This window comes from Scyliorhinus canicula, chromosome 23, assembly GCF_902713615.1.
Source record: "Scyliorhinus canicula chromosome 23, sScyCan1.1, whole genome shotgun sequence".
Taxonomy (NCBI): domain Eukaryota; kingdom Metazoa; phylum Chordata; class Chondrichthyes; order Carcharhiniformes; family Scyliorhinidae; genus Scyliorhinus; species Scyliorhinus canicula.
The window spans coordinates 7,740,327-7,764,325 of NC_052168.1; the positions used below are offsets into that span (position 1 = coordinate 7,740,327).

A 23,999-nucleotide genomic window follows, 5' to 3' on the forward strand; every position below is an offset into this window, starting at 1 on the left:
CCCAACATTCCCCTGGAGAAAGTAAAGCTATTTCATCTGTGAACTGATGAAGCAAGCTGGTTAACTTGTGCACAAAGATAGTCGGGGGGGGGGGGGGGGGTGTCTTAAGGTTTTACATCAGTAATATTGCAGAGTGTAACTTTGAAGGTTCGACATAAGGAAGACTTTATTGAGTCTGTCTCCAGCTTGTAGAAGTTAGAAAAACAATGAAAGTGACCTTCTAGAATATTCCATCATAACACCCAGATGCACGGACCCAGAGCGAGACCAATAGCGTGGGTTCAATTCCCCGTACCGGCTGAGGTTATTCATGAAGGCCCCGCCCTCTCAACCTTGCCCCTCGCCTTAGGGGCGGTGATCCTAATCACCACCAGTCAGCCCTCCCCCCTTCAAAGGGGAAAGCAGCCTTGAGGAATTAGGAGACGAGCGACTCGCTGTCGCCGCTCCCGTCAACGCGTTTCTGGTCAGCGATCGCTCCACGCGTGTGGCATGAACGTTGCTGTGTGATGGGCTGGATGGAATATTCTCATCCCAGCTTTGGTCTTTCATCGGAAAGCAGAGAGAGAGAGAGAGACACGAAGAGAAATATACATTCCCCAAAACAAGAAGACATTTGGAGAGCCAAAAGCACGGGCAGCACATTTTCGCTGTACATTTTATTGATATTATACAAGAGGAAGCAGACACCAAGGCAAACCAATCCTGCTTCTGAACTGACAAATAAATAGCAGAATTCGAATTCACCGGCAACAATCCATTTCCCGTGGCCGCCGCGGCTGAATTCCATTGCAGAATTTCCCGGCGCGACCCTACACGGCTATTGATTTCTACGTCTGATTATGAGTCATTGGTTAATAATAATAAATATGCAGAAGTAATCTCGGCCACATAATTGGGGCAGGAGTCGGTCATTGGGAGCCCCCCCCCCCCCCCCCCCCCCCCCCCCCCGCCTACCCCCCTGGGGCACTCCGTGATTCCTGGCTGGACGCGTCCCACCCTCGCCCGACATTTTCCAGCTGACCCGACCCTCACCTTCTCTAGAATGGGAGTGGCCCCGTACGCGCTTTAAAATGGTCCTTGCCTGTCAGCTTGTGACTCATCCCCCCCCCCCCCTCCCCCCCCCCTCTACGGTACCGTCTATGGAAAGCACCTTCGACGGCACCGGAAGATAGGGAAGGAACGGAAAATCCTGGCCTTAGTTTCCAGAAACCATGAGCATTGCTGAAAAAAGAAGCATGCTGTTGAAGCTTTGCACCCTGCACTCATCAGGACAGGAGCAAGAACACCAAATTTCAAAAGGGAGAAACAATTTATCCTCCTTGTGGGAAAGGGTACTGATTGGTTAGCAGGTTGGCTGAATAGGCGGGGTATTGCCTCGGAGGAAGAACTCAGCAGGAAACTATTGTTTCAATTCAACAAAAATAAAGGAAACAACGCCTGGACATGTTCCTTTTACCTGCCCATGACCGGTTCCTGCCGTCGGAATATATGTGGTTTCTAGCAAGCCTGAGTGAGTCATAAGCCTGCTGTTGGCACGAGGTCATGCCACTGAAAATGAAAAATGAAAATGAAAATCGCTTATTGTCACGAGTAGCCTTCAATGAAGTTACTGTGACAAGCCCCTAGTCGCCACATTCCGGCGCCTGTCCGGGGAGGCTGGTACGGGAATCGAACCGTGCTGCTGGCCTGCTTGGTCTGCTTTAAAAGCCAGCGATTTAGCCTTGTGAGCTAAACCAGCCCCTTGGTTGGCGCTGGTGGCTTCAAATGCCAAGCGGGTGGGCATCAAGTTACGAGCGATCTCGGCCGTACATGGCCATTTCTCAATTGTCGCCGGGACGAAAGCTCAGAATTCCCCACCTAAAGGCGGACGTTTCCATGACAACATGGGTCCCACGGGAAGAAAGACCACCCCACACCCCCCGCTCTTAGCCTAGCAGGGTAATTAATGTGATCTTTCCACACCCTGAGCGCTGATGATACCGACGACTGAAGGCGTCGTGTTGGAGTCCTTGGAGAGGTGATGAGATTCCTTGTCAAGAAGGAAGAGGCAAGTGGAAGACTATGTTTATACACAGAACATACAGTGCAGAAGGAGGCCATTCGGCCCATCGAGTCTGCACCGACCCACTTAAGCCCTCCCTTCCACCCTATCCCCACAACCCAAGAACTCCCTCCTAACATTCTTTTGGACACTAAGAGCAATTTATCACGGCCAATCCACCTAACCCGCACGTCTTTGGACTGTGGGAGGAAACCGGAGCACCCGGAGGAGACCCACGCAGACACGGGGAGAACATGCAGACTCCGCACAGACAGTGACCCAGCGGGGAATCGAACCTGGGACCCTGGCGCTGTGAAGCCACAGTGCTAGCCACGTGAGCTACCGTGCTGCCCACCAGCTATAGGAAGGCTAGACTTGATTCCTCCCACCAGCAGCTCCGACCGACGAAGGACTTTTTCACACGCAAGAAGGATCTTGCTGTTGTAAACATTCAACACCATGTACAGAAATTTTAATCAACCCCACATTACACAGGCTTCATTATATATTTCTAACTGAATAATTAGATGTGCAGCTACCATGTGTACATTCTTTAAAATGCACTTCTGAATATGATATCAAAAGCCTCTATAGTGGCCCATAAAATCCAGAATTCTATTTATGAAAAAGTTCTGATTTGACCTCTCCTCACCTTTGAAAAGCCGCCCGACAGCAGGTTTCATCCTCATGGCCTCCCGCCTCGTCGGGCACAGAGATAGAATGAGTGGCCCTCCCTCCGCAAAATGCCAAGGTGGCGGGATACATGCCCGTTGGATCCCGGAGGGCATCACCGAGGGTCCAGCCCCCCCCTGCGACAATTGGGTCAGACTGCCGGAGGCAGGTTTGTGGAAGTAAAAAAAAAAAAATTGCTTCCTTTGTTCGAAACTACTCTCTGGAGGCAGCGCTGCAACGACCAAATCGTCGACCGTCCAATGGTAATAGAGAGGCGGCCATTTTCCAACCAGGTTATGCAATGACAGATCAATACAACTTCACCCCCGAAAATGTCTAATTCTTATCAAAAGGAAATATGCGTGGAAGTGAGATACAATTTATATCCTATGTACATTTTTTTGGGTCACTTTCGGTGCTATAATTCTTACAATACTAATTGCTGCACATCTGCAGCTCATCTTGGCAGCTGAGGTGTCCAAGGATGTGCCTGAAAACAAGCAAAGTCCATGCATTTGGAGTAAGTGCATTTTTCCCCCTCTCCTCACAAGGTCGACATCTTTATTTCGGAATCCACTTTTTTCTTCTGCTTTTCCATTATGGCTTCCAACTCAGTTATGTTCCGTTCATCCTGTAAGAAATTCGTTAATCAGAACACTCCTTAGGAACTGGAAAAGTCTGTTCGACCCCAACTGAGCCTCCCATTCTTGATAGCTCCACATGACTGAAAGACTGACTAAGCCTGAGGCAATGCTTGCGTGAGTTCGGAAGAATGAGAAGTCACCTGATTGAAACGTGCCAATTTCCCTAAGGACAGATGTTGAATGGATGTTTCTCTCTGGCACGGTGGCACAGTGGTTAGCACTGCTGCCTCACAGCGCTGGGGACCTGGGTGTCAATTCCGGCCTCGGCTGACTGTCTGTGCGGAGTCTGCACGTCCTCCCCGTGTCTGCGTGGGTTTCCTCCGGGTGCTCCGGTTTCCTCCCACAGCCCAAATTTCATAGATCATAGAATTTACAGTGCAGAAGGAGGCCATTCGACCCATCGAGTCTGCACCAGCTCTTGGAAAGAACACCCTACCCAAGTTCAACACCTCCACCCTATCCCAATAACCCCACCCAACACTAAGGGCAATTTTGGACACTAAGGCCAATTTAGCACGGCCAATCCACCTAACCTGCACATCTTTGGACTGTGGGAGGAAACCGGAGCACCCGGAGGAAACCCACGCACACACGGGGAGGATGTGCAGACTCCGCACAGACAGTGACCCAAGCCGGGAATCGAACCTGGGACCCTGGAGCTGTGAAGCCATTGTGGTGGATTGGCCATGATAAATTGCCCCTTAGTGTCCAAAGAGGTGTAGGTCAGGTGGGGTTGCGCCAATATGGCAGGGGGGGAGTGGGTCTAGGTAGGCTGCTCCTTTGGAGGTTTAGTGCTGACTTGATGGGCTGAATGGCCTCCTTCTGCACTGTAGGGATTCTATGGATTCTTCTATGTATTCAAGAGAGGGACACGTCACCACAACACCAACCCATCCATATTGTCCTCCCTCTCCGTTCCCCACCAGCCCAGGACAGTGTAGCAAGGGTGGGAGGATCAAGGGAATAAATAGTCGGGGATCGTACTCCAGTTGCTACTCCGTAACACCCCCCCTCCCACACCCCTACCATTGTAAAATCTCTCCTTACAGATTCTGGGTTAACGCAAATTATTTCATTCTGTCTCCCCAGAATTTTCCATTGTAGACAAAGGGGTTCCCATAATACATAAAGCAACAGAAATGTCCTTTTACCTCGAGCAATGACTTCTGGACCATTATCTGGCTGTAGACACGCGTGCCCTCCTCTGGGCTCACTGACTTCAGTTCCTCCTTTTGTAGAGAGAAGAGCTGGGCGCCGGTCAGAATGCCCAGCGACTTCACCGTCCTGAGGGACACCAAGAGAGAGAAAGAGAGAAAGTTTTCAGAGCTACGTAGAGATGACACCAGTTTCTTTGCGCGTAGCAGGTTTAATCACAGTGCGTTAAAGTGTCTGCTCCACGTTCCCAGTTCTTGGCTTCCAGCTCGCTCTGCAGATTTCACGACTTTCCTCTGAGTCCACGCCCAGGCTTAACCAATCAGGCCCAGTGGGAACCAATTGCAAACAGACTCGCAGAGTCAATCACAGACCGACTGAACACTACATCCTTTACCTCATGTGAAACAAAGGGCCATAGTTGAAATTAAACCATCCCAAAATGTTCCGGTTGTGCCCTGAGGGAATATCCATAAATCTGCTGGTACAGTTACAGAATTTCCCATTTCAGACAGAGTTGAGGCGGAATTTCTTCTCTCAGAGGTCCCCTAATGTTTGGAACTCTCGTCCCCCGAGACTAACGGGGGCTGTGGGTCATCGAGTGTATTCAAGGCCGAGTTCGACAGATTGTTGATCGATGAGGGAGCCGGCAGGAAAATGGAGTTACGGCCACATCAGATCAGCCACGATCTTATTGAACGGTGGAGCAGATTGGACGGGTCGAGGCCTCCTTCTAGTTCTTACGGTGACCTCACCCGTGGCCCCCATTCGCCGCCTGGCTCGCTCACCCTCACCACGACCCACCATCCCCACGGCAAACAATCAGACTCCACATGACCAAACTTGACGTTTCTTGACCTTTTTAGTCAACCTCCTTTCCCCCAACTGGATTGCCCTTGTCCCCGGCCCCTGTTTCTCACGATACATTTCTGGATTCTCACATCAGTGCCTGGAGAATAATCTTTATTTCCCGTAGCTCCCAGCACAATCCAGTAGGGGGGGGCGGGCCTCTATCTGGCAACTTACATCTGAGAAAAGCCTTTGGCCTCGAGCCAAGCCTTGACCTCACTCGGAGAGGAATCGTAGTTCAGCGGGACGGAGGTATCGAGGGTCTTCTGGACCTGGAAGGTCTTCTGATGTGTGGTCCTCCCGTTTGCTATCCTCAGTAAGAGCTCTTCATTCATGACATTAATCTGGGTGCTGCGCTCTGGGGGAGAAGGTACAGCGTAAATTACTGTTAGGCTAGACTGCATGGACATTGTACGGCATTGACTGTGCGCCTCCTGCTGGCCTGGTGGTTAGATGCAGGTACTGACCTCTCCCAATGAAAGGTCCAGCCTTATTATCAACGTGGACTGGATACTGAATTCAACTGGGGCAGCGGAAGAGGGCAAGGCAGCTCCGCTTAATTGCCACCCTAACCATCCACTCACATCACCGACGCACAGCGGCAGCCGTGTGTCCCATCCACCAAGATGCATTGCAGGAACTCACCAAGGCTCCTTCGACAGCCCCTTCCAAACCCGCGGCCTCTACCATCTAGAAGGGAAGCAGACACACGGGGAACGCCCCCGACCGCAAGTTCCCCTCCGAGTCACTCACCGCCCCGACTTGGAAACACGTCGACCAACCATGTTCACATGTTTTGGTCCTGCCCAAAACTGGAGGGGTATCGGAGGAGGTCATCTCGGGGGTGGTACATGTGAGTTTGGAACCAGGGCCCCTGGAGGTCATTCCCGGGGTGTTGGACCTGTCCCCGGCTACAGGCGGGTACGAGGGCGGATGTCTTAGTCTTCGCCTCACGGATTGCCCAGAGGTGGGTACTGCTGGGGTGGTCAGCTTCTCCACCCTGTTCCTTGGCATGGCGGGGGGGGGCCTGCTGGAATTTTTGACGCTCGAGAAGGTGAAGTTTGAGCTGCTGGGGGGGGGGGAATTGAAGCGTTCTACAATTCATGGGCGTTGTTATTCCTGGCACTTTCTAGAATTGGATGCCATTAGAGGGCGAGGGGTGGCTATTGTGCCGGGGGGGGGGGGGGGGGGGGGGGGGGGGGTATTGAGCACATTGTTTATGGGATGATCCGTTGATTCTCTTTTGGTCTATTGTTGTAATTGGGATGTAGGGGTAATGTTTGGGTGTGTATATTGAAGGGGATGCTGGGGGATTGATACTGTATTTGTTACTATCGGTTATCTTGTGTCGTGTATTTGACGAAAATGAAGGGAATGAACAAAAGAGGAAATATATCGGCCGTTCGTTCGCTGTCGCTGGGTCCAAATCCTGGAACTCCCGCTGGCTGTACCTTAGGGACTGCAGCGGTTCAAGAAGACAGCTCACCACCACCTTCTCAAGGGCAATTAGAGATGGGCAATCAATGCTGGCCTAGCTAGCCATGCCCACCTCCCGTGTAGGAGTTCTGAAAAGCCCACAGTAATGTGTGTTGTTATATAGCATTTACACTCCTATACCTGGGAGCACGCAGTGTTATTATACAATATACTCAAGAGTGTTATATCCAGCAACATAGAGATGACAGTGTGTCAGTCCAAGGGGGGAGGTTATGTTATCTACCTTTCTCTTTTTGGCTCATGCCAAGGTTCTCCGTGTTCGGGTCCCAGGCTTGCTGCATATTGTTGGGTTGGATCACTTTTTTCGGGAGGGTGGGGGGCGGGGTGCCTTTTCCATTCCGCCGACTCTCCTGCAAAACATGAGGGAACGCTGAGTGTTCGAACATCCAGATAATCAAAGCTCCAACTCTGCTCCAGCACTGCCAGTGCCCAGGGCCACCCTGATATCCTGCTTCCCAGCTTCCACATCCGGGAAAGGGAAGGGAAGTTAGGAATCGCCTTCGAACGGGGCCTTGCACCATCCTCAGGACCTCCCGAAGCACATCGCAGCTGATGGGACACATTTTGAGATGAGGTCTGGCGGTGCAGGGGGTCGCCATCCGTGCTTCAGCGTCGAGAAGCTCTGGGTTCAAGTCTCACCCCAGAACATATCATAGAATCAAAGAACTTACAGTGCAGAAGGAGGCCATTCGGCCCATCGAGTCTGCACCGGCCCTTGGAAAGAGCACTCCACTTCAGCCCACAGTTCCAAAATATCGCCATAACCCAGCAACCCCACCTAACCCTTTTTGTTTTTTTTAAATGTATTTTATTACAATCATGTATCAAAACATGTTGCAGCAAATAAACACCCTGGGAAAAACACTTCCCAACAATCAACGTAGAACATACAGTGCAGAAGGAGGCCATTCGGCCCATCGAGTCTGCACTGACCCACTTAAGCCCTCGCTTCCACCCTGTTCCCGTAACCCAATAACCCCTCCTAACCTTTTTTTGGACACTAAGGGCAATTTACCATGGCCAATCCACTTAACCTGCACGTCTTTGGACTGTGGGAGGAAACCGGAGCACCCGGAGGAAACCCACACAGACACGGGCAGAACGTGCAGACTCCGCACAGACAGTGAGCCAAGCCGGGAATCGAACCTGGGACCTGGTGCTGTGAAGCCACAGTGCTATCCACTTGTGCTACTGTGCTGCCCACAATACAGTCTGAACCGATTTTTCCCCTTTTTCACCCCCCCCCCTCACCCCGCGACGAACAGCCCCTCAAACACGGTCACAAACATCCCTACCTCTTCTCAAACCCCCCTGAAGAGCACCCTAACTCATACTTTATCTTCTCTAACCGCAGGGAGTGCTACAGGTCACCCAACCAGGCTGTTCCCCCCCGGTGGCGATGCCGACCGCCACTCCAGCAAAATTCGCCGCCGCGCAATCAGAGAGGCGAAGGCCAAGGCATCGGCCTTCCTCCTCTCCATGAGCTCCGGCTTCTCTGAAACCCCAAATATCGCCACCAAAGGGTCCGGGTCCCTACCTCCTCCTCCACCATTCTGGCTAAGACCGTGAACATTCCCGCCCAGAATCTTCCCAATTTTTCGCAACCCCAAAACATGTGCCCGTGATTTGTTGGCCCCCGCCCACACCTCTCACTCATCTGCCTACCCCCCTGAAAGAACTCACCCATTCTCGCCCGCGTTATACGCACCCTGTGCACCACCTTAAACTGTATCGGCAACTTATTGCCATGTCATGGAAACTTTGACTGCCAACCCAGACTGTTAACATCCTATCCCAAAGACAGCACCTCCAACTGTGCAGCTCTCCCTCAGCGCTGCTCATGGGTGTGTTGGCCTAGATTTTGGGGTTCATAATCCTGAAGCGAAACTTGAACTGACAAACATTGCTACCCACAGAGCCACAGCCAATGGTGACAAAAGCACATCAATTAGGGGCCACAGCGAATTGAAAATGATACTGTGCATTTTGTCCACTTGGGGGCTACCATACGCACCATTGTACCAGCAGAGGGAGTCTGCTAGGAAGTGATAATAAAGAAGGATCCATGTTTAACAGCTTGTAAAAGCCTCTGGCTGAATAGATAACTTGCGCAGCGGCACGATGGCACAGTGGTTAGCACTGCTGCCTCACAGCTCCAGGGACCCAGGTTCAATTCCGGCCTCAGATGACCGCGTGGAGTTTGCACGTCCTCCCCGTGTGTACGTGGGTTTCCTCCGGGTGCTCCGGTTTCCCTCCAAAGATGTGTGGGATAGGTGGATTGACCATGATAAATTGTCCCTGGTGTCCAAAAAAGGTGTGGGCTTAATTAGGATGCTCTTTCCAAGGGCTGGTGCAGACTCAATGGGCCGAATGGCCTTCTGCACTGTAAATTCTATGTCTCTATGACAGATGTGGGAGAAAAAATAGCGGCAAAGGGAAAATTTGGGAAGACCAAATATGGCGGAAGAAGAAGAGTTGTCAAAGAACGATCTTTAATTGGATTAATTTTCTGATAGGCCCCAGTAAGATATTGCTGACTGCAATGTAGGTTACCCTGGAGAGCACCTGTGCATACACTGTCGTGCTACCGTCCACTTCCTGCACAGGAATGGGTTCCAAGATATTGAAAGGAACGTAGCCGACCTGTCCACTCTGATTTTGCACCTTCCACCACCGTTTGGAATCATCCAGCACCTGGGGAGACAAAGTTGAAAGTCAAGAACAGTGTAACATCATCGAAACCTATCACTCAAGCCAACGGTGAGAGGGAAGACTTAGAAAATGGCTCTGGAAACTGAACCTCATTGCTGAAAGGGTGGTCAAACATGATTCCAATGATCGTTGGTCGCAGAAAGAGGCCATTCACCCCCTCGAGCCCACTTTTCATAGAATTTACAGTGCAGAAGGAGGCCATTCGGCCCATCGAGTCTGCACCAGCTCTTGGAAAGAGCACCCTACCCAAGCCCATCCCTCCACCCTATCCCCATAACCCAGTAACCCCACCTAACACTAAGGTCAATTTGGACCCTAAGGGCAATTTATCATGGCCAATCCACCTAACCCGCACATCTTTGGACTGTGGGAGGAAACCGGAGCACCCGGAGGGAACCCACGCAGACACGGGGAGAACGTGCAGACTCCACACAGACAGTGACCCAAGCCGGGATTCGAACCTGGGACCCTGGAGCTGTGAAGCATTTGTGCTATCCACAATGCTCAACAGATCCCCCTGCTCCCTCGTGCCATATTAAGGCATCAAGGCATGATTCCTCCAATGGTGCATTAACTGGAGGCTCCCACCTTCACAGAACGTCAAGATCTCCAACCCAAAGGACAATTGCCCCCTTTCGCTCGAAAGAGAAACTAGCTGTCAGAGCTTTTTTATTCTTCACTCGTCAGGACAAACGCAAGAATGCCAAATCTCAAACGACCACAACAAATTATACTCCACGATGAAAGGCTGCTGATTGGTTTGCAAGTCCACTCTGATTGGCTGAGGTGTTGCCATGGAGAAAGTAATGAGGAACTAGAGGCTGCCTAGATTCCTGGGTAATTCAAAAAGAGTCCAAGTCTTGAACATATTCCTCTTGTTTGCAGAGTACGTGGCCCTGTGTATTAATGTGTATTGCTTTGAGCAAGGGTTTAGCTCACTGGGCTAAAATGCTGGCTTCTAAAGCAGGCCAGCAGCACGGTTCGATTCCCGTACCAGCCTCCCCGGACAGGCGCCGGAATGTGGCGACTGGGGGCTTTTCACAGTAACTTAATTGAAGCCTACTCGTGACAATAAGTGATTTTCATTTCAAGTGTAAATGAGTCACGTTACTGATGATGTTGTTAGTTTAGCTATTTGCGCATTCGGGATTGTTCAGAAGGTTTTGCCCAATAGCAGTTTTGTTTTGGGTTTTGCTACGTTTCAAACACCCAGTGGCCACCTGACTGATTTATTCCAAAGCAATTGTACAGCATAACTTATGAAGGTGGATCACATAAAATTGGTTTGTATTCCTGCAAGTGTATAGGTTGACGGGTAATCTAACCAAAGTGGTTAGAATGATAAAAAGATTCAGTGGGGTAGATATTACTTGGTCCAGCACCTGAAGGGCATGACCATAATATTAGAACCAGGACATTTAGGGTTGATATCAGGAATCTTCAGGAAAATGGAATGTATTGGAAATTGCATACACACTTGTACCAGCAGAGGGAGTCTGCTAGAAGAGAATAATTAATAAATGTTTAACAGTGTGAGCAATTCTAATTATAAATGTCTCTGGCCAAATATATAACTGCTTCTGTCCCAAAAACCATGCAGCAAACAGTGGTGGAAACCTAGAGACCTCCCCCACCCACCCCCACCGCGCCCTTCAAAAACGTTTTCACAATTGAGATCAATAGATTTTTATTGGTTATTGAGAGACGCCCAGCAAAGGCAGGAAACTGGAGATGAGATGCTGACCAGCTATGGGTGCACAGTGCAGACACGAGGGGCCGAATGGCTTGCTCCTGCCAGCAAAGGGGAAGGGGCTCAAATCGGTGAACTGACCTCCACCACTTCGGTCGACAAGACGGAGAGCTCGTTGCTGTTCCTGGCCACGAAGTCGTAGCTGCACTTCATTTGTCTCGCCCCCATGTTGTGATTCCTGAAGGAAGAAGATTGACCCGGTTACTCGCAGGGATGTCGGCACGGCTACACGAGACAAGAAGGAACCATTTAGGTGGCTTAATTCCCGAGTGGCTGAGCTGTTGGTTCCTCTGTGTACAGTGCCACGCACTCTAAGATTCTCACTATTTACCCTGTCCACATCCCCCAGAAACATGAATACCTCTATCAATGCACCTCTCCATAAGACCATGAGACGTACGAGCAGAAGTAGGCCATTCGGCCCATCGGGTGTGCTCCGCCATTCAATGAGGTCCTGAGCGACCTGATGTGATAATCCATTGTCCCGCCTTATCCCCACAACCCTTCGATTCCTTTACTGATTGAAAATCTGTCTGTGGGTTTCACCCCCACAACCCAAAGCTGTGCAGGCTAGGTGGATTGGTCGCACTAAATTGCCTCGTAATTGAAAAAAAAAAGAAGTGGGCACTTTAAATTAAAAGAAAAATCTGTCTCTCCCAGCCTTGAACATGCGTCATGACCCAGGCTCTACAGATCTCCGCGGTAAAGAATTCCACAGATTCACCATTCTCTGATAGAAGAAATTCCTCCTCATCTTTACCTCTAATGGGTGACCCCTTACTCTGAGATTATTCCCTCTGGTCCTAGTCTCTCCATAAAAAACCCTCAGCATCGACCCAGTCAAGCCCCCTGAGAATCCGATATGTCTCTATAAGGTCACCACTCATTCTTCTAAACTTCAATGAGTACAGACCCAACCTACTCAACTTCTCCACACCCGGGATCATCCTGGTGAATCTTCTTTGGTTTGCCTCCGACGCTGGTATATCTTTCCTTAGATAAAGGGGCAAAAACTGTTCTCAGTATTCTATGTGTGGTCTAACTAATGCCTCATATAAACTTGCATGATTGTTTATTTTTGGGATTCATGCATGAGGACCCACAAATCCTTCCATACTCCAGCTTTCTACAGTCTTTCTCCATTTAAATAATATTCAGCTCCTTTATTTTTCCTACCAAAGTGAATAACACAATATTTTCCTACATTATATTCCATGTTTTTGCCCACTCACCTAATGTGTCTGTATTCCTCTGCAAAGTCTTTGTGTCGTGCTCACTATTCGCCTTCCCGCCTATTTTTGTGTCATCCGCAAACTTGGCAATAGTGCATTCACTTCCCTCGTGCGAGTCACGAATATATACGGTAAATAATTGTGGCCCTGGCGCTGATCCCTGTGGCACTCCACACGCTACAAGTCGCCACCCTGAAAATGCTCCTCCTATCCCAACTCTGCCTTCCATCAATTAGCCAATCCTCTCCCTGTGCTAATATACTACCCCCAACACCATGGGCGCTTATCTGAAGTCGCCTTTGATGCGCTACCTCAAGGAGTCAAACCCAACCCCTCCAATCTATCATCGCGGCTACAATTGTTCACCCCGGAGACAGGAGCCCCTCAGTCCTCCTGTAAAGAGTTGAGGAGCTTGCGTCCGAGTGGTTTAGCACAGGGCTAAATCGCTGGCTTTGAAAGCAGACCAAGGCAGGCCAGCAGTGTGGGTTCAATTCCCGAACCAGCCTCCCCGAACAGGCGCCGGAATGTGGTGACTAGGGGCTTTTCACAGTAACTTCATTGAAGCCTACTTGTGACAATAAGCGATTTTCATTTCATTTCATTTGGAACTGAGAGCTCCTGGACTGTTTCGAGCCGATGTATGAAGCTAAAATGGTACTTACCCGTTGATTTGTTTAACGGGGACAGTCTGTGGATCTGATTGCTGGAAGAAAAGAGACAATATAGTTTTAAAAAAACAGGACTGAGAAAAACCCGATGCTGCACATCTTTGGACTGTGGGAGGAAACCGGAGCACCCGGAGGAAACCCACGCAGACACGGGGAGGACATGTAGACTCCGCACAGACAGTGACCCAAGCCGGGAATTGAACCTGGGACCCTGGAGCAGTGAAGCAACTGTGCTAACCAATGTGCTACCGTGTTGCCCACTTCAAGGACGCAAGGAGATCTTGTGGCATAGTGGGCTAGTGTCCCTGTCTTCGAGCCAGAAGCACCAGGTTCGAGTAGGGCAGCATGGTAGCATCGTGGTCAGCACAATCGCTTCACAGCTCCAGGGTCCCAGGTTCGATTCCGGCTTGGGTCACTGTCTGTGCGGAGTCTGCACGTCCTCTCCGTGTGTGCGTGGGTTTCCTCCGGGTGCTCCGGTTTCCTCCCACAGTCCAAAGATGTGCAGGTTAGGTGGATTGGCCATGCTAAATTGCCCTTAGTGTCCCTTAGTGTTGGGTGGGGTTACTGGGTTATGGGGATCGGGTGGAGGTGTTGACCTTGGGTAGGGTGCTCTTTCCAGGAGCCGGTGCAGACTCGATGGGCCGAATGGCCTCCTTCTGCACTGTAAATTCTATGAGAGTCCCCTCGATGGTGAAGGAAGGTGTGTTCATGACAGGTCACCTATCAACTTGTAAATCCTTCTGGCACGCACCTAATGGGGGGAGGTGAGAGCGGGAGAGATTCCTGGGCAGCCAAGAGACGGAGAGGAATTGGAGCCTCTACCATCACCATCCGAAATTACATGCAGGTTGCCATAGTCCCATCTCTACAATCCCACCTCTGTAGCTGCAAAACCCTGTGCTGTGCTAATCTGTCAGCTTGACCGACACTCGTTTGAGTTACACTACCACTAAACTCCAGCTGGTGGCAGCGGTGAGCTTCAGGGTGGGGGGGAATCCTCAGGTTTCTCAGGATCGCCGCCTGCAGGAGATGACTGGAACTGCTGCTGTCCACCTTGAAAAAGAAGGGGGCTCATATTTACACCGGGCCTTGTTGCGTCCCTCAGGAACGCGCAGAAATAGGACTTTACTTTGCATCTATCGGACATTCTGAAGTATAGGTGAAGGGTTGTCGTTGTGGGGAAAGCCTGGCTGCCAATTTGCGCATGGCAAGATCCCACAGGCATCAATGAAATAAATGAAGTGTTTTCGAAAGAGGGGTCCCCCGTGGAAGTAGTTGAGTCGGAAACATTCGGGACTTTCAAGCGGCTATTGGATAGGTACATGGATTACGGTAGAACGATGGGGTGTAGATGAATTTGTTCTTAATCTAGGACAAAAGTTCGGCACAACATCGTGGGCCGAAGGGCCTGTTCTGTGCTGTATTTTTCTTTGTTCTATCTCCTTTTAATGGAGCGGCACAATAATTTACAGCCACCTCAGGAGGGAATGTGAGACCTCACTTTAACTCACCACCCAGAGGGCAGTGCCTCTGACAGCGCTGCGCACCCTCAGGGCTGACCCTCAGTTTGTATCATGTGCGTGGGACTTGAACTCCAACACCGCATGGCTCAGAACGCAGGCTGTCTTGAGGCGGGAGCACACAGCAGCTCCGAGGAAGGGTAACGCCTGTTTTCCCCCCCTCCACGGATGTTGCCAAATGCTGGACACATCCAGCGTTTACTGCGGGATACCTGCAGGTTTGAGATGGCTTCCGATAGCCAGCCCATTCCTTTAGATCTGAGATGATTAATTCATTGCTGGCTATAAAGCACAGCACTAACGTCAAAGCCATTTTGTGGACAGCAAGGGCCCACCAGTCAGGTGCATGTCCAGTTTGGCACATTTTTCTGAGAGTGTTGCTTGAGGGAGGAATGTTGTCCCGGATACAGGGAGAATTCTGGATTCTTCTTCAAATTCTTCCGTGAGATCATCACTGTGCCCTCGAGTGGGCGGCAATAGCAGCTTCCATTTATACCACGGAGGCCTCACTAAACAATACGGATACATGAGCCAAAGGGGATGGCAGGGGAGCTGGCAAAAAAGTCTTGGTCAAAGAACTGGGCTCTAAGGGGCGTCCTAAAGGAGGAGCCTGGTTAGGTTTTTAAAATTCATTTACGGGATGTGGATGTTGTTGGTTAGGCCAGGATTTATTGCCCATTCCGAGTTGCCCTTCGGAAGGTGGTGGTGAGTTGCCATCTTGAGCCGCTGCAGTCCTTGAGGTGTTGGTATACCCACTGTGCTGTTAGGGAGGGAGTTCCGTCCCAGCGACAGTGAGTCAGGGCGGTGAGTGACTTGGAGGGGAACCTCCAGGTGGTGGGGGTTCCCAGGTATCTGCTGCTCTTGTCCTTCTAGATGGTGGTGGTCGTGGGTTTGGAAGGTGCTGCCTGAGGAGCCTTGGTGAGTTACTGCAGTGCATCTTGTAGATGGTGCGCACGGCTGCCACTGTGCGTCGGTGGTGGAGGGAGTGAATGTTTGTGGAAGGAGGAGCAATCAAGTGGGGCTGCTTTGCCCTGGATGATGTCGAGCTTCTTGAGTGTTGTTGGAGCTGCGCTCATCCAGGCAAGTGGGGAGTATTCCATCGCACTCCTGACTTAGGTCTTGTAGATGGTGGACAGGCTTTGGGGGGTCAGGAAGTGAGTTACTCTCCGTAGGATTCCCAGCCTTTGACCTGCCCTGGTAGCCACAGTATTAATGTGGCTCGTCCAGTTCAGTTTCTGATCAATGGTAACCCCCAGAATGTTGATTGTGGGGGTTCAGTGATGGTAATGCCATTGAATGTCAAGGGGCGATGGCTAGATCCTCTCTTGTCGGAGATGGTCATTGCCTGGCACTTGTGTGGCACGAATATAACTTGCCACTTGTCAGCCCAAGCCTGGGCATTGCCGGGGTCTTGCTGCATTTGGACATGGACTGCTTCATTATCTGAGGAGTCGTGAATGGTGCTGAACATTGTGCAGTCATCAGCAAACATCCCCACTTCTGACCTTCTGATGGAAGGGAGGTCATTGATGGAGCAGCTGAAGATGGTTGGACACGACCCTGAGGAACTGTCCAATTAGATTCTGTGCCCAAGCCTTAAGGCCAGGATATAAACCCACAACATTTTCATGAAAAACTGGCACAAAAAGCTAATCTGGCACACAGTTGCTTGTGCTGTCGCACCTTTCTTTTAACTCGTTTATGGGATGTGGACATCGTTAGCTAGGCCGGCATTTGTTGGCCATTCCTAATTGTCCTTGAGAAAGGTGGCGGTGAGCTGCCTTCTTGTGGGAACACCCACAGCGATGTCAGTGTAACGTTGGTTTCTATTGGTGCCAATAATGCTCACCGACAGCTTGCATTTGTATAGCACCTTTAACATGGTAACAGGGGGTACACTAGCATGCCCGCCGCTGGTCCAGAAGCCCAGGGTTTGAGTCCAACGCTAGGACATGTTGGCCACGGATCGTTCAAAGTGAGTTTCAACGGGCTGATAATCAACTGGGATATCCTTCTCTCTCTCCACCCCCACCCCATTCCCTTTCCCCAGCTCCTCCGTCACACCGGGTGACCTAAGGAAAAGGGATGTGGTGATATGCCTGTAAATAAGATTGTAAGCAGATAGCAATGCCGCCTCCAGGTGGCCTGTATCCTGACGACCAACGCAGACATTTGATCACCGAGCCGGTCCCGCTGACCCCCTTCCCGTACCTGCATCCGGAGTAACTCGTGCTTGTGCTGCAGCTCCACCGGGTCCTCCCACGGGATGCCGTTGGGGTCCAAGTGGTCCGGCTGCCACCCGGATCGGAACTGTACGTTGTACGGAGCTCCCCAGTATTCCGGAGGCCAATCTAACCTGCACAGGAGAAAGAACAGGGTCCAATCAGTTTGGAATGACCCTATGTCAGGAATGCCACGCAATTCTGTCAATAATACAATTGGTAGGATATGGTACTGGGCTACACACAGTGTCAGTGTTGTGTTCATTGGATTGTTAAGGGTTAACCGGTGGAAGGGATTGATTTTGGTCCAGTCATAAATAGAGTGTAAGAGGGCATTAACAAGGAAGTAGGAGGACCCACTCGTTAGCCTGTTCCTGGCCAAGGCGGCCATTATTACGATTCCAGACCTGACCCCAACAGTTGCTAAGATACCGGATAGAAACCCCAATATTTTATTTTAATTTTGTAAGACTGTGGGGCAAGGATATCTCACTCCAGGAGTCATTTCACACAAAACAGGGATATGGGTATATTAAAATAAACTTTATTACTAACACAGTATTGAAATATCTTTAACATCACCGAAAATAACTTACAATTACCCTAAACAATGCTAATCGATACAATGACCCTTAACTGCTATCTTTATTCCCCCTCAAACAACAAAACCATCTCAGCTCTCAATCCACTTTTAAATACAGTTAGCACTCAGGTATACTTGCTGTCCAAAGATGTCTTGGGCACTCCACTTTGAGAAAGGGAGATCTTTTGACACTACTCGAGAGAAGAGACCTGACCCACTCAGTTCCTTTCCCGGCCAAAAACGAACCCTGAAAACCTCAACACCCGACTGTGTCGGCTCCTGGCTTCTCCCATTAATGACAGCGTCGCACAAAACCGAACAGAATGAGCCGGATTCTCCGGTCCCTCAGTCGCGCGTTTCTATATTCCCGCCGCTGGTCAATGGGATGCCCCATCGAAACCACCCCACTCCGCCCGGGAAACCCATTTGTAGGGGTACGCTGCAGGCGGGAAACGTGAATCGCGACGGCCGGAGAATTCGGCCCAGTGCTTCTAATGAACTACTTCACAGGGAACCCTCTTAATATAAATAAAAGTCCATTAGCCCAAACTTTTACGACGCTTTAATTGCACATTTAAAAGGATTTGAGGAAGAATTTCTTCTCCCAAAGCGTGTTGAATCTTTGGAATTCTTTACCCCAGGAAGCTGTGGAGGCCAAGTCCTCGGACATTTTCAAGCCTGATATTGACAGGATTTCAGGGGAATTAAGAGATATGAAGAGAAGGCAGCACGGTAGCATGGTGGTTAGCATCAATGCTTCACAGCTCCAGGGTCCCAGGTTCGATTCCTGGCTGGGTCACTGTGTGTGCGGAGTCTGCACGTCCTCCCCGTGTGTGCGTGGGTTTCCTCCGGGTGCTCCGGTTTCCTCCCACAGTCCAAAGATGTGCGGGTTATGTGGATTGGCCAGGCTAAATTGCCCTTAGTGTCCTAAAAAATAAGGTTAATGGGGGTTGTTGGGTTACTGTTATAGGGTGGATACGTGGGCTTGAGTAGGGTGATCATTGCTCGGCACAACATCGAGGGCCGAAGGGCCTGTTCTGTGCTGTACTGTTCTAATTCTAATTCTAAGGCAGGAAAGTGGACTTAGTGAGTGTTTGATTGACCAAGATCTTATTAAATGGCGGAGCAGGCTCGAAGGGCTGAATGGCCTCCTCCTGCTCCTATGTTTTGTGGTCTTATCAGGGGCTGTCACCCTCATTTTAGTTTATTTTTATTGAGTTTTTTTACTGACTTACGGTTCTTTGGAAAAGGCGCAAGAAGAGGGACTGGTGTGGCGAGTGTCACGTGGAGCAGTCCCATGGAACAAAAGATCGGCGCAATTCATGGGCAGCACGGTAGCATAAATGGATAGCTCTGTGGCATCACAGCGCCAGGGTCCCAGGATCGATTCCCCGCTGGGTCACTGTCTGTGCGGAGTCTGCACGTTCTCCCCGTGTCTGCGTGAGTTTCCTCCCACAGTCCAAAGATGTGCAGGTTAGGTGGATTGGCCATGATAAATTGACCTTAGTGACCAAAAAGGTGAGGAGGGGGTAATTGGGTTACGGGGATAGGGTGGAAGTGAGGCTTAAGTGGGTCGGTGCAGACTCGATGGGCTGAATGGCCTCCTTCTGCACTGTATCTTCTGCAGCCTCAAGGAGCACCTCTTCCATGTTTATATCGGAAGATATTGAACTGCATTGTGCTGGGTTTTTAAGAAATGTACCTTTAAGAACTGGGTGTTTAAGAAATGTACCTTTAAGAAATGGGTGTTTAAGAAATGTACCTTTAAGGCCCTGGGTCACTGTCCGTGTGGAGTTTGCACGTTCTCCCCGTGTCTGTGTGGGTTTCACCCCCACAACCAACAATGTGTAGGGTAGGTGGATTGGCCACGTTAAATTGCCCCTTAATTGGAAAAAATAATTGGGTACTCTAAAATAAAAAGAAAAAAGAAATGTACCTTTAAGAAATGAGTGTTTACTACTGCAGTGATGTCAGAGAGTGGGTGGAGCTGGGCTGTCATCAGCTTTTTACTTTTATTTTAGGCTGTTTGCTGCAGGGTGTGTTTTAGTTTTGTTTTCAGTGTTGGAGCTGAAGCCAGACAGAGCAGGGGTACTGTTGATCTCTCTGCCATGAAAAGACTATCTCTTGATCATTTGATGAATTCAGAAATATAAATGTTCTGAGTAGTGACTTTAACCTAATGTGCTTTTTGTTAAAGGTTATTTTTTTGTAAGTCTTCTGGATGTTAAAAGGACAGCGTACGCATTACTTAGTGTTGTATTCTTTGAGGGTTGTATTTGAATTGATGGTTGCTAAGATGTTCACTGTATGTTTTTAAAAGGTTAACGTGAGTTCATAGAATAAACATTGTTTTGCTTTAAAAAAATACTTTTCCATTTCTGTTGTACTGCACCTGTAGAGTGGGCCGTGTGCTCCCCATACCACAATCTGTTAAAAGTTGTGGGTCAGGTGAACTCAATGATACACTTTGGGGTTCTCTAAACCCTGGCCCACAACAAACCTCAGATTTAAACACTTATCTAATGTGTCTATGCCGGCCACCAAGCTCCTGTGGGAACATTTTCTCCATGTCTCTGACATCACTGCAGTAGTAAACACCCATTTCTTAAAGGTACATTTCTTAAACACCCTTTCTTAAAGACACATTTCTTAAACACCCATTTCTTAAAGGCACATTTCTTAAACACCCATTTCTTAAAGGCACATTTCTTAAACACCCATTTCTTAAAGGTACATTTCTTAAATACCCAGTTCTTAAAGGTACTCTCACATGACAGGTTACAAAAAGCACAATGCAGTTCAATCTCATCCGATATAAACATGGAAGAGGCGCTCCTTGAGGCTGCAGATACATAGAACGTACAGTGCAGAAGGAGGCCATTCAGCCCATCGAGTCTGCACCGACCCACTTAAGCCCTCACTTCCACCCTATCCCCGTAACCCAATTACCCCCTCATCACCTTTCTGGTCACTGAGGTCAATTTATCATGGCCAATCCACCTATCACGCCCTTTCATAATTCTCAATACCTCTATTTAGTCATCCACCAGCCTTGGGAAGCCAATCCTAGATTGTTTGACCTGTCCTGATTGTTCTAACCTCTCAGTTCTTGCCTGGCACATCTGTTTGGCACATCCCCCAGTTTGTCTCTATCCCGGCTGTGATCTACAGACCGGAGATTTGCTCCAATCCAACGTCAGGAAAACCGATTCCTACCTGGCTTTGGTCCAGTAGTCTCCCAGTGAGTGCCACTGTTTCATCTGTGTCTCATCCAGGGTGTTGCTCAGAAGGTGGATGGCATCGTTGGTCAAGAGTGGGGTGGAAACCGACCTGGCAACGTCCACGCCCGCCGTCTGTACCATCTGCGCGGGAGCAAAGGGAGAACAACCCAACCGTCAAAATGGCTTCATCTTGACCAACAATGTGCCTGGACAGATAGGTCAAGGTGGGGGGGAGGGGGCGCGAGGGCGGGGGGGGGGGGAGGGGGTGTCAGGGTGCCTCCCTGTAACCATCTACACCAAGGCTCTCCCAACATTTCCGAAACAGACGGTAGACCCCCCGGTGGGGGGCGGGTTTGAACCCAGAACTTCCAATCCAGAGCTACCCGCTATTGCCGCAAGTCCTCCTGGGTCGCTCTGTGGTGGTCCTGAGCCGTGCAGTACTCTGAATAGGCCCTGAGCTTGGAGCCCTGGCATCGGTTGAATGGTTCCCGGTGAGGGCAGACCGAATCGGGGAATGGCATCAGAGAATGGACATGTGGGGCAGCAGGGTGGCGCAGTGGTTAGCACTGCTGCCTCACAGGCGCCGAGGTCCCAGGTTTGACCCCGGGCTCTGGGTCACTGTCCGTGTGGAGTTTGCCCATTCTCCCCGTGTCTGCGTGGGTTTCGCCCCCACAACCCAAAGATGGGCAGGGTGGGTGGATTGGCCACGCTAAATTGTCCCTGCATTGGAAATAATGAATTGGGTGCACTAAATTTATTTTTAAAAAAAAAGAAAATGGACGTGTCTCGCCACGAATTATCGTGAAAACTTAATCGGTTCATTCATGTCTGTGATGCCTGTTGCAGTCGAATAGCCAGATTATTACCCAAGCTCCAACAGTCGGGTTTCTGCTTAATCCTTCCTGCTACGGTTCCTGCATCCCGGGGCTGGGGGGCCCGGGGGGGGGGGGGGGGGGGGGGGGGTCATCACCGGCAACGCCAGTATGTGTCAACCGTCCCTAATTGCCCTTCGATTGAGTGTCTCGCTGGGCCATTTCAGAGGGTTAATCAAGAGCCCAACCACCTTGCTGTGGGTCGGGAAGTCGCCTGTAGGCCAGACCGTTCTCAGGAGGGCAGATTCCCTTCCTGAAAGGGACATGGGTGACCCGGATGGATGCTCGTGACAGCCGTTGAGGCTTTTGCTAATCCCGAGGCGAGAACTCAAATCCAGATTTTGTTGACTGAATTTATATTCCACCAGCCTGCTGTGTCCCTGGAGCACGGGCCCGAGACTCTGAGTTAGTGGTCCAGACACGTGACCCCCCCCCCCCCCCCCCCCCCACACCATCGTCTCCCCGCGTCATTGCTCAGGCAGATAGCTGCTGCGCTCTGCCGAGCTGTCATTATGGGAAAGCTCGCAACAGCCTCTAGGCCAAGCACAAAATGTAGGCCGGGCGACACGTGCCTGTAGCATTAGAATAGCGGTTTTAATATACTCACAACAGAGCCAGCCGGTTAGCCGTTGAACTTTCGGTGAGCTGGCCGGCTGGCCGTGTGGCACTGATCTTTATACAGCAGCTCCAGGGGGGAGGAGTCCTGGGCGGAACCAAGGGAGTAGCCCAGTACAATTCTCAAGCATTCCCAGAGCCACTCCCCCTGGTGGTCAGGTAGTGCAACTGCACATACAATATAGGCACATGTATACAGATTATAATCCGGTGTGAATCACATTCACCACACGTGCCAATGAACTGCAGCCCCAAATTGGCTCGCTGGAGTTGGGAGGTGGGTGCGAGGGAGTGGGGGGGTCGGTGGGGAGGGGGAACTCGCCACAGTGCGGAAAATTGTCGAAAGCCACAAGCTCACCGTGTCGAGGGGTCCGAACAGGAAGTGGATTAGTTCAGTGGCGCTGGGGTTAACAATGTGATTCTTCACTCGTGCCTGGAAATAACAAGAGTTTTAGTCGGATTGTACATCTCGGATTGAGCACTCCCTGACCACCCCTTCAATACAGGCCCAAGGTCAGATCCATCCGATTACAAATTTGCCGCATCTTTAAAATCATACAGTGAATGTTCTTCAGGCTTTTAACATCTTTGCTTCCCAGCAACTGTGCTTAAAGTGTTAATGCTGGTAAAGCTCTGGAAACACTGTCCCCAACAAACACTCCCAGGACAGGTACAGCATGGGGTTAGATACGGAGTAAAGCTCACTCTACACTGTCCCCATCAAACACTCCCAGGACAGGTACAGCACAGGGTTAGATACAGAGTAAAGCTCCCTCTACACTGTCCCCATCAAACACTCCCAGGACAGGTACAGCACGGGGTTAGATACAGAGTAATGCTCCCTCTACACTGTCCCCATCAAACACTCCCTGACAGGTACAGCACAGGGTTAGATACAGAGTAAAGCTCCCTCTACACTGTCCCCATCAAACACTCCCTGACAGGTACAGCACAGGGTTAGATACAGAGTAAAGCTCCCTCTACACTGTCACCATCAAACACTCCCAGGACAGGTGCAGTAGGGGTTGAACTAAAGATAAGCTTTATTCTCCCACAACTAGACAACATGAGCACAACCTGAGAGGAATTTGCATTGTCACCTGGATGAGATTTCTGTTATTTACTTGAATCATTGGCATTCACTCCGAGTAAGAAACACAATTGAATCCAACTGGAAATAAATTATGGACAGACAGTTTTGTCCGAAAGAGTTTTTACTGAGAGCTTATCCATGGCCAATTTCAACATAAATCTCATCAGCTACTTCCAGCTGAGAGAGAAGGGGAGTTGAAGGTAATTATCCATCAGTCTAGGATGGATTTGAATCCATATCCCATACAGGAAAGGTGTTCCACCCATTCCATTATTCAATTCAACAAGTCTGGTTTGATTACATTACCAATCGTTCCCTCGATAACTGGCAGAGGTGTTCCACAAACAGTTTAGAACATAGAACATTACAGCGCAGTACAGGCCCTTCGGCCCTCGATGTTGCGCCGTCCTGCGAAACCCCTCTAAAGTCCCTCTACACTATTCCCTCATCATCCATATGCCTATCCAATGACCATTTGAATGCGTTTAGTGTTGGCGAGTCCTCAACTGTTGCAGGCAGGGCATTCCACGCCCTTACTACTCTCTGAGTAAAGAACCTACCTCTGACATCTGTCCTATATCTATCTCACCTCAATTTAAGGCTATGTCCCATGTGCTAGACATCACCATCCGAGGAAAAAGGCTCTCACTGTCTAC

The 23,999-nt window shown here is 50.1% G+C and overlaps 1 protein-coding gene across 4 annotated transcripts in view; it reads right to left on the reverse strand.

Moving 5' to 3' along the window:
* Positions 1-2,496: 2,496 nt before the first annotated feature.
* The window catches only part of LOC119956448 (epidermal growth factor receptor kinase substrate 8-like protein 1), a 97,473-nt gene continuing 75,970 nt past the window's right edge, over positions 2,497-23,999 (reverse strand). For 3 of the 4 annotated variants that reach the window (XM_038783697.1, XM_038783700.1, XM_038783701.1), the window contains 10 exons: positions 22,609-22,683; positions 20,759-20,904; positions 16,949-17,093; positions 13,212-13,252; positions 11,399-11,495; positions 9,409-9,549; positions 7,079-7,205; positions 5,536-5,716; positions 4,509-4,641; positions 2,497-3,344 (listed from right to left, as the gene is read on the reverse strand). In XM_038783697.1, coding sequence (XP_038639625.1) covers positions 3,258-3,344; positions 4,509-4,641; positions 5,536-5,716; positions 7,079-7,205; positions 9,409-9,549; positions 11,399-11,495; positions 13,212-13,252; positions 16,949-17,093; positions 20,759-20,904; positions 22,609-22,683 — 1,173 coding nt within the window. In that variant the 3' untranslated portion in view covers positions 2,497-3,257. The remainder of the gene's footprint in view (positions 3,345-4,508; positions 4,642-5,535; positions 5,717-7,078; positions 7,206-9,408; positions 9,550-11,398; positions 11,496-13,211; positions 13,253-16,948; positions 17,094-20,758; positions 20,905-22,608; positions 22,684-23,999) is intronic. The other variant, XM_038783698.1, reaches the window with a different exon arrangement.